The sequence below is a fragment of the Dinoponera quadriceps genome, unplaced genomic scaffold (genome assembly GCF_001313825.1).
Source record: "Dinoponera quadriceps isolate SergipeBrazil2010 unplaced genomic scaffold, ASM131382v1 scaffold2723, whole genome shotgun sequence".
NCBI classification, from domain to species: Eukaryota; Metazoa; Arthropoda; class Insecta; order Hymenoptera; family Formicidae; genus Dinoponera; species Dinoponera quadriceps.
Genome location: NW_014556868.1, coordinates 69,104 through 83,518, shown reverse-complemented (window position 1 = coordinate 83,518; position 14,415 = coordinate 69,104). Strand labels below are relative to the sequence as shown.

Sequence of the window (14,415 nt, the reverse complement as noted above, 5' to 3'; positions counted from 1 at the left end):
TTTCATTTAGCTTTATTTAACTTTCTATTTAATATTATTATATTTAATTCAACTTTATTATTTAACATTATTATTATTACTATTATTTAACTTTTGAGATTTACGGCCTTTTCAATCGGATATACGGCGAATTTTTATTATTTATAATAGTTCTATCCTGTTATTTTTATACTCACGCCTTATATTTTCTCGTAACACTTTATATAAAAATTTCTCCATTGTGATCATTTTTCAATATTGTACGCCATGGCGGATTTATATAGAAGCTAAAGAGAGAAACGCTGAAGCACCAGAGCTCCAACCAGGGGAAGGGGACTCCAGTCTTTCATTTACTTATAAATTATTCACTCCACTTTTTCATTTACTTGTAAACAGTTAAAGGGCCCCTGAAATAACATTAGCAACAGACCCCGAAAAGTCACCATCCGTCACTGTACCGCGTGTTACAAAAGGATTTTCCCATTAATGAACGATACTATTATTATTGTTATTTAATTTTCAGAATTCCCGAGCTTTCACTTTCAATCGAGCAATTTAATCGGTTTTTATTATACAGTAGTTATTATTGAGGTATCGCGCGATTTGAAAATCGCATTGCACACTCATCGACGAATTTCCCGCAGATTGAAGCTGCGGCCGACGTAGCGTGGACGATCGGAAGAGATACGAGCTCGCGGAAGTCCACACGGATAATGGCCGAAAGAAATCTTACCTCGGCCGGAGGAGAATCGTGACGGGTGTTGAAAAACGCGCGGACAAAAGCGAGGAGCACAGCAAGGGAGGAGGCCGAGGGGGGTAGAGGAGACGGTGGAGGAAACGACGAATGTCGGTAGTGACCGCGCGTGACGCCGGGGTGAGGCGCGAGGAAGGGACAGGTGTAAAAACGACAGACGGGGAGCGAATCCCGGTTAGTGCTGAAATATTGTAAATGCGCGAAGACTTTAGGGCGAAGACAGGGTAGCGACAAAAACCGAACATATATATATATATACATACACACACGCACACATACACATCACACACGCGCATGCACACCCGTATATTCGTGAGAATAACTCTCAACGTTCACCTGCGCATATATACATACATGCATATACACGCACATACACATACATGCATTCGAGCAGCAGGTATAAACGTTACATTTTTGCTTTATCACGGTTACGAGACAATACGTTGTGCTTGCCGAAGGATGTGTACGTGTTACTGTTGATAAGAAAATAAGTTGAGACTTTAACGGGTCCGTGTTAAAATCTATTATTGCGTTGCGAGAGAGAGGGAATACCTATTGGAGAATATACATATATAAATATATATATATATATATATATATACACACATTATATATATATATAAGATACGATGTGAAGCAAAAATGGGAGCACTCGACGAGCGAGACGCGATCGAGCGCCGCCGTCGAGGCTGATCGCGGCGGCAGTCATTCATGCGCGAACAATGCCAGAATTTTGAGGGACTGCCGTCAAGGGAGTGTCGACGGTACAGAAAGAAGGACGGATCCGACGTCGTTGTTTCGCTCGGCGACGAATCCGCCTCTCGGATGTAGCCGTCGATTTAGGCGTCGATTTATAACACGTTCCACGCCGGACCAGTTTTACGCGACTCTTCATCCCCTCCCCCCTCGCTCAACCGTGAGCCAAATTTCATCTGCCGAATGCCGACACGCGTTTCATGATGATGATTATCAAAATATCTCGCGACTCCGTTCCTTCTCGGAGCCACGTCGAACGGGGGCGGCCCACGCGCGGGGCGCGTTGATGGTCGAAAGCAACGCGCGGATGGAGTGTCGTTATTAGGCGAGCTACGTCGAATAAGAACGCGGCCGGAGCTCCATTCACCGGCCGTCGTCGACGGCATTGTCCGCCGGCGCTGCTTCATTTCACATCGGACGATTATTTGACAGCGTGAGATTTTCGCCAGCCGCTCTCGTACCCGACGTTGACACCGACACCGTTTGCTATTATTGTTGTTGCCGTAGAACATCCACGAGTGGGCGCGAGCGATGTGTGTAAATTACCGCACACAGGAAGTGTGGTTGTAATTATAATTTAATTTTAATCGCGATTGTGTGCGCGACTACAATGGGCGGGATCCAAATTATATCGGCGGGAAGATATTGTCCCCGTTGTTATTGTTGTTTCACGCGCGGCCTCTATTGTTGCGCATTCGTACGCGTGAAATATTGCCCCGCGTGTGCATAATTGCACGCCCGAGCGGACAAAGGAACAGACGACGACGGAGACGGAGCCCGGGACGGAGCCTAAGCGAGGGTTAACGAAGTAATTTCCGGAGAAAAACGGGACTCGATCGCTCCCACGAGTCTAATGGACAGTCTCTTGGAGGTCTTCCGCGTCCTCTTGTTCTCGAGATACGCTCGTACGTTCGAATCTCTCTCTCTCTCTCTCTTCCTCACCCTCATCCTCCGCCCGATCCTCGATTCAGTTCAACTCCAGCTGATAGTTAGTCGTGCCAATTTCACGCGCGAACCAGACCCATCACGATCGAGTGTCGACTGTACATCGGCGTGTGTATCGATCGTGTATACATCGCTCGAGACATCGCGCTCCGCCTCTGTTTTCCTTTTCTCGACTCGATCTATAATTTCACATGCGAACGACGTTGTATCCGGCGTTGTATAGGCGCATACAGATCTCTTCTGGGTTCTCTTCCGGTTCTCACCGACAGCTGCTTCTTTTCGCGAGAGAGCGAGAGAGAGAGAGAGAGAGAGAGAGAGAGAGACGAGTCCGTAGTGACGGGGCGGAAGGTCGGGTACGAGAATCAAAACTGAAATCCTATTCGGACCAGAGAACGAACGACTCGCTCCAAATATGTATATACGCGCGGGGGATCGCAGGCGTCGCGTTGCGCCGGAGGACAAACACGCGCCGCCCGCGACACTCCGAGCGTTCGTGTAAAGAGGTATACACAAATGTTCTTCTCTCAGTTGCATCCTACGATTTCTCGATACGTTACTCATAAATGTGCTTGATTGATACACGTAGTTGGGAGAAAAAAAAAAACAGAAAGAGAAGCATCCGAAGAAAAAAGTACCACAGACGAGATAATTTATAATATTAATAATAAAAGATTCTTTTCATACGAGGCACCGCTTGTATTTCACCTGTACAACGTTCCGCCGCGGCGCGTCCCGAAGAACAGCCTAAAGATGCCTAAAGAGGCATGTCTTTCAGACACGTGTTGTGTTCTCACGACGTCACGGTGCCGTGGTCGGTGTGTGTGTGCGCGCGTGGGTCTCCCTCACACAGTCACCAGCGGATCTCGGTCAGCCTCGGATACGCACACATCGACGCACTGCAAACTACGGCGCAATATCGGCGCGAACACCTTCAGGAAACCACGCTCGGAGTCTGAGTGATTCGTCAATATGACGTGGGCGCCGTGATGCACGGCGTCCAACACGTCGTGGTGCAACATTTCCCCGGTGAGATACAAATCGGCGGATATCCCCTTCAATACCGAGCCGCCGGAGCCGGCGCAGAGCGCTACGGTCTTCACGTAGCCGTCTGAAATGTAAAAACGCATCGTGCAAAGTAGAGGAATTGTGGTGTCAGGTCGACGCGAAAGATTGATTTTTTTCCTGTTTCGCGGAAAATTGCCGATCTTGGCGTTACAAGTGAAATAAGTAGGAAGACCTCGATGGATATTCGAAGATAAATGCCAAATCGAATGCCAAATCGGTTGGTCATAGTTGAGAGGAAAGCATAGTTTTCGGGGGATGTAATTTTAAAATATAACTTTCGGGGACAACAATATCCTTTCTTCCTCATACTACTAATTTATATAATTAAAATGTAGCTTGGCTCGAGCTACTGCTAAATAATATTATTTATTGTCATCTGTTTCAACTCATAATAGAAAAAGATTTCAAAAGGATGCAACTTATGATGCGAAATTTGTTGACCAGTGCAATCAGTCAAAAAGTTCGAATTTCCAACGTCAGAAAGTCCAACCACTCTCGCCTTCTCTTCCTTTTTCAATGAAAAACCGTTTGTTCATCGAGCATATGACCGTTGTCCGTAACTCCTCGTTAACATTCCAGCAGCGAGTCATTATTGCCAGCATTGTCGCTTGCATTGCACACCGTCCATTGAAAACCGAAACCGAACTTTTTGACCCGGTGTGTTAATATTCTCTCTCTCGAAACCGGAGAACCCCGTTGGCAATTTTATCCGACGTATACGGAGAGCGGATCTTTCGCGCATAATTCATCGATTTATCGCCCGATTAGTTCCAACGCGCGAGATTCGCGCTGCCTGATTTCTTTCACAGCCACGAAGTCGCCTCGCACTTTCACCGAAACTCACCGGCACCGCGCGCGCGCGCCAATCTCACGTGTTCCAGACCCGTGCGCTGCTTCACCCGGTTCACCGCCTCGTCGATGGGTATCCGGTTCTTCAAGGTGCACAGCCTCCCGATGCCGTAAGTCGCGTTACTCGCGTTCGGTTCGATCGGATCGCTGCCCTCGAGCTCTGAAAACGCAGAATCCTTACACGTGCTGCCATCCAGTCGTCGGAATAAAAAAATAGAGTGAAACAGTGACTGCTTCTTGGCAGAAAAAGTGACGAAAAGGTGACCTCTCAGACCAAAACGGTAGCCAAAAGTGGCATTTTTTTGTCAGATTCTGAGAATAACTGAGGTCATATAAGCAAAAGAATTATACTGATTTTTACCTTTCATGTTTATATTTGAATAACTTAACATATAGCGAGCTCTTTTTTATAGTACGGCTTGAAAGTTCATAACAAGGAAAGACTAAGAGCATAAATAATACAAATATGGTTTCTCGAGGCAGTTTTATTAAGATAGACGGCAAAAATATGTACAGGTTTGTCCCAAAGTTCACGAAAAATATTTTAATAATGAAATTTCTCGTAATATTCTACGGAAGACGAAAGTTCTAATACGGAAATATCGAGGGAATTTATCATTTTTGGCGCTTTTCGAACTTTTTCAAACTTTAACACAATATATCTTTGTAGTCAAGTCTCAAATTAAAATTCTGTCAGATTAAAGGCCGTTTGAAATTAATCGGGGAAAATAATTTTATTGTCCATTTGGTCGCCCGAAACTTGGTTCGCGATAAGCTCCACTTTTTCAATCGCTTGTAAAGTAGTACTTTTTTCTCTGCTGCTATTTTTCTCTCGAAAACTACTGATGCCTCGACACTTTCATATCTGAACTTTCATCTTGGAATGTTACGAAGAATTGACTATTAAAATATTTATGAACTTTGGAACATTCTGTGTAGAACGCCTATATTTCACAAATTTAACGGCAGCTCAAGAAAAAAAAGGATTACAGTGACCTATTTTAGACAATAGTGAATTTTTAAGTGACTTGTGAAGAGAATGTGACTTGAGTGACAACTGGATGGTAGCGTTGCAGACGTTAATGCGACTCATCGCGGCGGATTCTTACCGAAGGCTTCCGCCAGCCAGTCGTTCACGCCACCTCGTACCGAGTCGAAGCTGGTGTGCGGCGAGTACACGGCGATTTTGTTCTCCAGACATCTCGCCACTACTCGTTCCTGCGACGTAAATGAAAATCAGATCGCTCGATGAATTAAGCGACGAAGTCGCGAACGAGGAATCCCACGATTCAGAAGTAATGCGTTACTTGCCACGTCGATACCGCTCGCTACTAGTTACTTTTCTTTAGTAAAGACTTAACAATTGCCTGATACTTTTTCTCGTTGATAACATAATGTTGCTGCAATGGTAACACAATTATATCTTCTTTATTGGATAACGGTAATGAATATAATCGTTACTTTGCATTATTTGATTGGGTAGCCGAAAAACAATTAATTGAAAACTTTATTTATGTATTATAAAAAAGTGTTTAAAATTTAGTAAAAAAAGTAACACCTTCTTTTTCTTCAGAATGTGAATTCAGCCACTCTTAAAAACATATGTCCTCAACATCATTTTACGGAATTTTACATATTATGATGTTTTAATAACTTGATCATATGATTAATTAAGTAATACAGATTAGATCCGATTTGGTTATTGCCGAGGCAAATTCGTTTTCAAGAAAATACACTGCAATTCACTAACGAACAATTATGAGATGACGTGTGCACGCAGTGACAGCTGAACAACGACTGGAAAAAATAATAGAGGTTCCACAAACTCGATACGTTATAATAACCATAATTTGATACAACAATAACTCGATATCCTTCTATAAACCCCATTACAATTGTGATGATCAGATATTGTTTTTTTTTATATGCACAGAGAAAAAAGCTTTTTTTATTTAATATATATATTTAATTTGGATTTGTTTTATTAAAACAAGTCAATTTAATATCAAATATCATTTTGTTTGAATGAAAATATTGTTGTTTTACTCCAGTAAAGCACACTGTTTGATATAATGAACAATATTATTTGAAGCAAATATATTTGGTTGGCTTAATTTTAGTATACTACCTGCTTACCTCCGATTTTGATGAAATTTTACAGGTATGTTGTATTTATTAAATGTAGTCGAAGCTACTAATACGGAGTTACGGAATGCCTAGTTTCCGAGAAATTCAAATTTTAATTTAAATTATTTAAATTATTCGTCTTATTTAACATTTTTCAAAATTCAGTGTGAAAAAATAATTAAAATTCGAACAAAAATAATTATTTTCGAATATATTTTTGCTGAAATCTCTCAAAATTATTAATATATTAGAAAACTGAGTTAATATACCGAAACCTGGAAACTAGGCAACTTCATACTTGTGGCTTCGACTACGTTTATTTAGTCGACTACGCACCTGTAAAATTCAAAATCGGAGATGGGTAACTTACCGAAGTTTCACCTTTTAAGGTAATTTTGAAAGGAAAATAGTACTTATATATATGTACTAATATTTAATATACTAATAATTAATATACTAACATTTAATATATTAATAATTCAATATACAAATAATTAAATATACCAATACTTATATATATATATAGTTTCCAAATAAAAATATTTTCGGTCGTAAAGAGAGAACATAGTAACAATAACTTGATACGGCAACGTGACGAGTAAAACGTGTGAAAAATAACCCTCTCAGCACGGTACCTTCCAATACTGCGTGGTGATGGATTTCAACGGGGTGAAAATCAGCGGATGATACGTGACGATCAGGTCGGTGTTCAGTTGAACAGCCTCGTCCATCACGTCTTCGGTCAGATCGTTCGTCAATAAAACGCGCGACACGACCTTCGGCTGCGTCGGCTCGACCAGTAACCCGACATTATCCCAGGATGCGGCGAGCGATGTATTCGCGAACTTGCGTATGGCGTTCACGACCTCCTCCAGGGGCAGGCTGTCTTTATCGCCAGCTGTCTTGCTCATCGCGCGTGTCGCTTTGAGGTTTCTAACGTAGGAGTTGCTGCAGGATAAGCCCACGCCGTATAAGCGTCTCAACATTTACTCCTAAAACAGAGACGTGGCCACAGATAGCAATATGATCCACAATGTACATCGATTGATTTTTAGCAGTTTAAGACGACCGAAGAACACAAAGCGATATTTCGCACTTGAAATCGGTCCCTGTTAAAACTTTTCCGTTGAACTCTTAACACACCCGTGCGTTAATTTAACATATTTATGTTATCTCAACATTTCGTGTCGCGTCGATATCCAATAATAAGATGTAAATGTTAAAATAATACATTTTATATTTCACTGCCGATTAATTTCGAATTAATTTTCGACAGAATATTTGTGTTACCTTTTCACCTTGTGATAAATTAACACGAAAGTTTGTGTGCACCGTTTGGGACACGTGAGATATGTCAAATTTAACGCCAAATTATTTACCGTGTTGAGAAAATCGAGCTCAAAGCGCGGAATTACCGCGAAATCGGGAAAAATGAAACGGCGCCGCGAGACCTCGCGCGCTTTCTTCCCAGCAAAATTCAATTCCGCCGAAATCGTATCGTTGACGTCCGCTCGGACGTGAAAAGCGTCTTATCGGAAACATAATAGACGTGGCCGGAGGGAAGGATCGAGATGAAAACGGAAGAAATGCGGGGAGGAAAACATGAGGCGCATTCGTGTTTCGCAGAGGCGAGATTGCGTGTATGTACACTTTATTCGTTGTAAAGCCAAATCTTCACTAGACCGTCGTCGCCGGCCGACGCGAGTTGCCCGGGCACGGCCGGGTTCCACTGGACGCAGTTGACGTCCTGCGCGTGCGCGCTGTCCATCGAGCAGACCATCGTGAAGTTCGGCTGGTGCGGGTCGCAGTCGTCGTCCTCCTTGAACACCCGTATTACATCGTCGCCGCAGGCGGTCACCAGCAGGCCTGTCGTCTTGCACCAGTCGATGTCGTAGATGGTCCGCGTGTGATAGCCGGAGAGTGTGCACACGCACTTCCAGACCGGCTCGTTGTTCGGTGTGGTGATGCCGGTCTCGTTCCCCGGCTTGTACTCCCGCCAGATCTTCACCGTCTTGTCGTCGCTGCACGTGGCGATGCGCCCGCCGCTCTTGTCCCACGAGAGGCTCCACACCGTCGACGTGTGCGACGACAAGGTCGCCACGCACGTCCAGTCGTTGTCGGCCGCGTCCTCCTTGAATATCCGCGCCGTGTTGTCGTAACTGGCGGAGGCCAAGACTTCCTCGTGCGGGTGCCACCTCACCTAAAATCGTGAAAGCGAATCCTACTTAATCGTTTTCTTCTTCCGTAGACCGACTCGATCGGGTCAACTCTTAGCTTCCCTCGGTGAAATTTTTCACAATCAACGTGTATACGGGGTGAGGCAATAACCATTGAGCTTAGCAAGCGGGAAACATTCAATCAATCTTTATATTATATATTGATTTTACGTGGATTTTATCAACATTCTGACATGGTATTTCATAAATGTTTTGAAACTGTTATCTGATAATATGATATCCCTCAATATTGAAATCGTAGAAATATTATTTTTCATGCTTGGGTCAAATATTGTTCACAATGACGTTGTATACAATATTAAGGCCTTTTCGTTCTCTGGTTAACTCGTGGTTAGACTTTAGACTTAAGCTGATAGTAATGTTGTGTTTTTCTTTTCATCATTATCATCGGGTTAAGCTTAAACCGTAAGTTTAACTAGAAAATGAAGAACCAAGCTTAAGAGCTACATACTTGAAAACGTTACACGTTATAAAATATCATTACAATAACGTTGTGTTAATGATTCGTTGCTTACTGGGGATATCTTCGAAGGGTGAAAGTAAGAGAATAATTTGTCTGGCAGAAATGTCGCCACTGGTCATCTTGAATACCTTCTGTAAATACAAACTTGCTTCATCTTCTCGTCTAGTTATTAAAAAAAGATTTTTTCTTTTTTTCAAAGATATTCAAGGTTAACGACGGTTATCATCTCACCCTGTATATTTGAACAACCTAAAGATGCCTTAAAGAGATAGATGCCTACTGATACATCGACACTTATTAAGCAAACAAACTTACCTTCTTCACGTCTTGAAGATGAGCATTGATAACAGCGGCGCACTCGTATTCGTCGTCATTTACCTCCCACACCCATACGGACTTGTCCCGGCTGCACGTAGCGAGCAGTTGGCCGCTGACCGACCAACTGACGCTTTTCACCTCGTTCTCGTGACCCTCTAACGTCGCGTTGCACTCGAACTGCCCGGACTTTTTGTCCCACACTGCGGTGGTCGCGTCGAAACTCGCGGATGCGATGTAATTACCACAGTGGGACCAGGTGAGCTCGCGTATGGTCCTGGAGTGCCCCTCCGTGAGGATCATTTTTGTAACCCAATTGGGCCCCTCCGGGCCCCATATTATGATAGTTTTGTCCTCGCCGCAAGACGCTAGATTAGTGCCCTTTGGATGCCAGCAAACGCTCCATACTCTACCCCTGTGCCTGCTCAGACCTTGCTTTAGTTCCAACACACCCATTGCCACCTGCAACAGTGCAACAATCTTTAATTCATCCCCTCGGCAAAGCCCAAAGTATCAAATCTACCTACTCTGAATATATCGATATTGACATACGATAATACAATATTTATGATTCATAAATAATGTATTACCGTAAATTAAAGTTTTTTTATAAATAGGTAACCATACAGGAAATTACTGTACATCTTGGCTTATTAATTAGATTGCTAATTGATATATAGATTTCTAAATTTCAAAAAATCAAGAGCTGATCTTATATTTTGGTGTTAAAATTTAAAAATGTACAGATTCCCCCAAGCCCTTAGATGTACAATCTAAACAAAGGGAGAAGTGGGCCAATAAGAACTAAAGCATGGATTTTATAGTGCCGTAAAAACTAACAGTGTCGAACGTAGGGGATAATGTTCTCAGAACTGTTTAATAGATATCAATAGTCATAATTTTCAAAATTATGTTAAGGAATTTAAAAACAGTGGTGTTGATAGGTATCGATTTCTGACAGCTTCAATTATTACAGACTGTATAAAGGCAGCTGACAAATAATTATCTCGTCTGCTGGCATCTCTAAAATAGCGTCTTGTGTTTTCCAGGAACTCAAGAAGTGGGTTCTTAAATGTCGCGTGTTAAACACCAGGTGGAAAAAACGCTTTGTCAGAGTTAGAAATTAAGTAATCTGCGACCTTTTATCGCGCAGAACTTTTTGTTTTGATCTCTTTTATTTTATATCTCATCACTTTTGTGTACAGTGTGTGAAATCAGTTTGCACGATAAGTGTGTGATGACAATGATTGTAAATTGTAGAGCTAGATCTCGTCGCGAAGACGATAATGATCAATTAACAACAAGAGATCGGAAAGTAGCGTTTCATTATTGGAGCTTCTATGTTTCCAATGTGTAGAAAATTTTGCAAACTCACCTCCGATGTTTCACGTTTCCAATAATGTCGGGAAATCAGCTTTCGGCAACCGAACGAAAGCTAAAATATAAACTCCCACTAATTATAATATGTAAATTTCAGACGATAATCTTCTTGATAACACAAGACGTAACATCAAGAATATTTATGAAACTGATAACAGCTCGTAGCGACGAAAGCTAAGTTTATAGGCCACCTCGTTTTGCTTGTACTTTCTGCACTTCTGCGCGCAAGGTGCAAACTCATTAAGGGCTTCTGCACATAGAAATCGTAAGTCCCGGTTTACAATAAGTATTTTAAGCCTTAAGAAATTGGCCAATCATAGTTAATTATTCTCTTTTCATTTGACTGTGATTGGTGAATTTCTTAAGGCTTAAAACTTAAAGCACCAATTGTAGACCAGGACTTATGAAGAAAGAAAGTGTATTTCCAATAAACTATTTGTATGATATATATACACAAATAAAGGAAAAATGTGGGAACATTTGAAGTTTCGCTTTAATTACCTGCAGAAATACAGTTAGATTTATAAGTATAGGCATATGTGTAAGAGCGTGTATGGTGTGTTGATACGTTGGGAATGTGTCCCCACTCCATGTCACGTGACCCGTTTAATTCGCCCAGTCCGGGTACAGCCGCAGATGGCGTGTGTCACCCGTTTTTCAAGAGGGGAGGGAGTAGGACTCTCTGACCGTTGGAGCCATTTAAATCTGTTTACTTCGGTTTGGTGGTGATCGGCGGCAGGTGTTCCGTCTCTTCTTTTTCTGCGAGTATAATTGTGGCTCGAATTCGCAATTAACATAGCTGGGAATATTGTTGATACATTACGTTGGTACAGACGAAAATGAAGAGAGGAAAACCAAGAAATGAGAGAGCTAAATCAACGAATAGAGAGAGGTAAACGTAAAACGAACTCATAGCCGGAAATTTTCCTTTGTTCTGCCACAGGCAATAGGCAGAATAATTTCGTTGATGTATTAATAATTGGAATACATGATATAATATTGAGTTATTTGTTAAATATTCAGGAAAAGTTTGCACCTCATCATATGTTGTAACAAACTAAGATTAACAATTTTAATATTAGACCATAAGGAGCTGATGCATGAATTTAACAGTGCAATGAAAGAAATAATGTGGTAATTAATCAGTGAACTACTCAAGTTTCATTTAATATTCTAAATTCTTAAGTCTTACATCAAATCTTCAATAGACTTCCATGTGCAATATAAGGGATAAGGTTAGACATGATGATGTCTGATCTTATTTTACTTTTATCCTCTGATTTCTAACGCTTGTCTGTACTCATTATCCCTTAAGCTGTACATGAATGTCTACTGAACCAAGTTTATCGTAAGACCAAAACATTTAGAATATTAAATGAAACGTGAATAATTTATTGATTAATTACTAAGTGGTTTCTTTTATTGCAGTATTAAATCTATTGGCTCCACATGACTGAATATTTTGAGCTTTTTTGGGAATTTCCTATTGTTAGTTTCAGAAGCAAAAGTATCCTGTAAAAGAAATATGAGAAGAAAACATAAAAAAATTTGAATTTTATTTTGTTTCATTTCATTGTATCTCATCATTTCATCATATATTAATATTAATAGCATTGATGTGTAACCTTTTTTTGAATATTTTTCTATTCTAAATATTTTTCTTTCTGAATATTTATCAATGGTTTAATTTTTTGTCAGCACAAATAAAGCTACCCAGACAATAAATATTGACACGGTCGTTGAGATCGCTAGGCTGCAGGAGCAATTGCGACTGCTGCAACTTGAAAACGATGTTCTCCGCCAACACATGTCAACGTCAAACAAACGTGATCATGCTAGCATATACATGCCACTCAGTGTTGAAACACAGGAGATACCACAAGCTAATGCTAAAGCAGTCACTTGTGGATGTAAGGGTAATTGCTCTACAAAGAGATGTGGTTGTGTCAAAGAAAATAATAAATGCACTGCATCATGTAAATGCAGCGCTGCAACATGTCAAAATCAGGTAATATTTGTTGTTTTCCATATTCTCATCATTTGGAGCAGTTTCAAGAGATTGTTTTATATTTTGCAGGAACTGAAAGATCAGAATGAAGAGCTAGATCAGGAAAACAAAGAAAATATCACTACGAATGGCATGGAGACTCCGAAAAAACGAGAGAAAGTGATACAAAGTGAAGTCGTAGTGAAAATGAAAACGAAGGGCAAGGATTTAGCAAGTGATAAGATCACAAATGATGTGAATGTAAAAATTAATAGTTTCCAAAAAGAATAATACACATAATTCTTCTTTTGTCTAGCATTTATTAACGTGCCGTTATTAACAATAACTTCTCTTTCTACACGTATATTAGGAACAATTTGATCCGATGAAACCGAAACATCAGTTATCACGAACACCACCAACGAAAAACAGAACATTTGTAAGTGAAGTGAGTTACTCCGATGACAAACTAAAGTCTGAATCACCGGAGTCATCTCAAATATTGGTTTCATCCTTCAACGTTAAAGGTATGTTCATTCTTTTCGATATTAAAAAAAACATTACTGTTTACCAGGTATTATTATTATTATCATCATTATCATCATTATCATCATCAATATTTTATATTTAGCAAATACCTCAGATATTGAGGCAGAAGTCGATTGGGAGCAACACAGGGCGCAACTGGTCCCTTGCAAAAAATGCAAAAGAACCTTCATGCCACATAGAATCCAGAAACACGAAGCCTGTTGTAAGAAGATCTAAGCACACAATATGCACGGATTTATTCGGTACGATCTCATCACGAACTTTTCCCGAAACAATCGATTAATAAGATATCATTAAATTAAGAAGATACTTTTCTTTACTTTAACTCAATCATACCTTTTTTTAGAGCAATTATCGTTACGTCTGCAAATAGTTTCTCTAATGTCCATTTTTTATATCTCCTGCGACACATTATATCTCTTTCTCGACGCGGATTGACATATACGTGTTAGCATAATGTGTGAAATCGTACGAAACTTTGTTAAATCTTAATCATTTTATATAGTTACTCATCTGATGTACATAAAATGGTGTTCGTAAAGTATAAGAGTTTTATTAAAATGACGAATAATATTACATGCTTCTGTGAGTATTATTGGCACATCATTTGAGAAATGAAAAATTGTGCCAAATCACAATATAGGACGCATAATGTGTTACAAACAGAAAACTATGCTAAACTTTCCCGAGGATGTATCATGCTTAAAGTTGAAATGAGAAAGCAGAAATGAAGAGTGATATTGAAATATTGATATCGTGATATTAAGATATAGCATCCATATATTTTTAAATAATGGATTATACATTTTTCTGTAATTGTGTATTGATATATTTTTTTATGTAAATAGGACTAAGTTTAATATACTCTAATAAAATGATACTTATCTATGATTATGACAATGATCTCTTTTTTTTTTCCTCTCATCGCGATCATTTCGCCGACGGATGAACAGTCCGCTGTCGTTTGAATTTGGCTCTCTCAAGTCCGAATTCGCGTTTCCCCGCGAGA

The 14,415-nt window shown here is 40.4% G+C and overlaps 3 protein-coding genes across 8 annotated transcripts in view; 2 read left to right on the top strand and 1 right to left on the bottom strand.

Annotated features, from left to right (window-relative positions):
* The window catches only part of LOC106748322 (protein CEPU-1-like), a 34,509-nt gene extending 31,392 nt beyond the window's left edge, over window positions 1–3,117 (top strand). Inside the window, exon 7 of the mRNA XM_014626719.1 lies at window positions 624–3,117. The gene's annotated coding sequence lies outside the window, so the exon portion shown is untranslated. The remainder of the gene's footprint in view (window positions 1–623) is intronic.
* Window positions 648–11,078, bottom strand: LOC106748320 (probable cytosolic iron-sulfur protein assembly protein Ciao1). 3 transcript variants are annotated; one of them, XM_014626717.1, is made up of 5 exons: window positions 8,124–8,204; window positions 7,111–7,467; window positions 5,458–5,566; window positions 4,344–4,508; window positions 648–3,542 (listed from the first exon to the last, which is right to left on the bottom strand). In XM_014626717.1, the coding sequence occupies exons 2-5, from the start codon at window positions 7,459–7,461 to the stop codon at window positions 3,277–3,279; spliced, it is 891 nt and encodes a 296-aa protein (XP_014482203.1). In that variant the 5' UTR covers window positions 7,462–7,467; window positions 8,124–8,204; the 3' UTR covers window positions 648–3,276. The 3 variants fall into 3 exon arrangements, with proteins under 3 accessions (XP_014482203.1, XP_014482202.1, XP_014482201.1); XM_014626716.1 differs by lacking the exon at window positions 8,124–8,204 and adding an exon at window positions 10,866–11,078 and having other exon boundaries at window positions 1,342–3,542; XM_014626715.1 differs by lacking the exons at window positions 648–3,542; window positions 4,344–4,508; window positions 5,458–5,566 and adding exons at window positions 9,491–9,952; window positions 10,866–11,078 and having other exon boundaries at window positions 7,387–7,467; window positions 8,124–8,675.
* Window positions 11,079–11,548: 470 nt separating this feature from the next.
* On the top strand, window positions 11,549–14,300 carry LOC106748332. Of its 4 annotated transcripts, none has more exons than XM_014626747.1 (6): window positions 11,549–11,762; window positions 12,569–12,878; window positions 12,948–13,118; window positions 13,228–13,384; window positions 13,489–13,648; window positions 13,912–14,300. In XM_014626747.1, the coding sequence occupies exons 1-5, from the start codon at window positions 11,710–11,712 to the stop codon at window positions 13,620–13,622; spliced, it is 825 nt and encodes a 274-aa protein (XP_014482233.1). In that variant the 5' UTR covers window positions 11,549–11,709; the 3' UTR covers window positions 13,623–13,648; window positions 13,912–14,300. The 4 variants fall into 4 exon arrangements, with proteins under 4 accessions (XP_014482233.1, XP_014482232.1, XP_014482234.1 ...); XM_014626746.1 differs by having other exon boundaries at window positions 13,753–14,300; XM_014626748.1 differs by having other exon boundaries at window positions 12,948–13,112; window positions 13,489–14,300.
* Window positions 14,301–14,415: the final 115 nt, after the last annotated feature.

Coding starts and splice junctions, on each gene's coding strand:
- LOC106748320 (XM_014626715.1), bottom strand. CDS start 9,946: ATGGGTGTGTTGGAACTAAAGCAAGGTCTGAGCAGGCACAGGGGTAGA. Junction 8,676..9,490: donor ATCTTCAAGACGTGAAGAAG/GTAAGTTTGTTT, acceptor TCACGATTTTAG/GTGAGGTGGCACCCGCACGA.
- LOC106748332 (XM_014626747.1), top strand. CDS start 11,710: ATGAAGAGAGGAAAACCAAGAAATGAGAGAGCTAAATCAACGAATAGA. Junction 11,763..12,568: donor AAATCAACGAATAGAGAGAG/GTAAACGTAAAA, acceptor ATTTTTTGTCAG/CACAAATAAAGCTACCCAGA. Junction 13,385..13,488: donor TTCATCCTTCAACGTTAAAG/GTATGTTCATTC, acceptor TTTTATATTTAG/CAAATACCTCAGATATTGAG.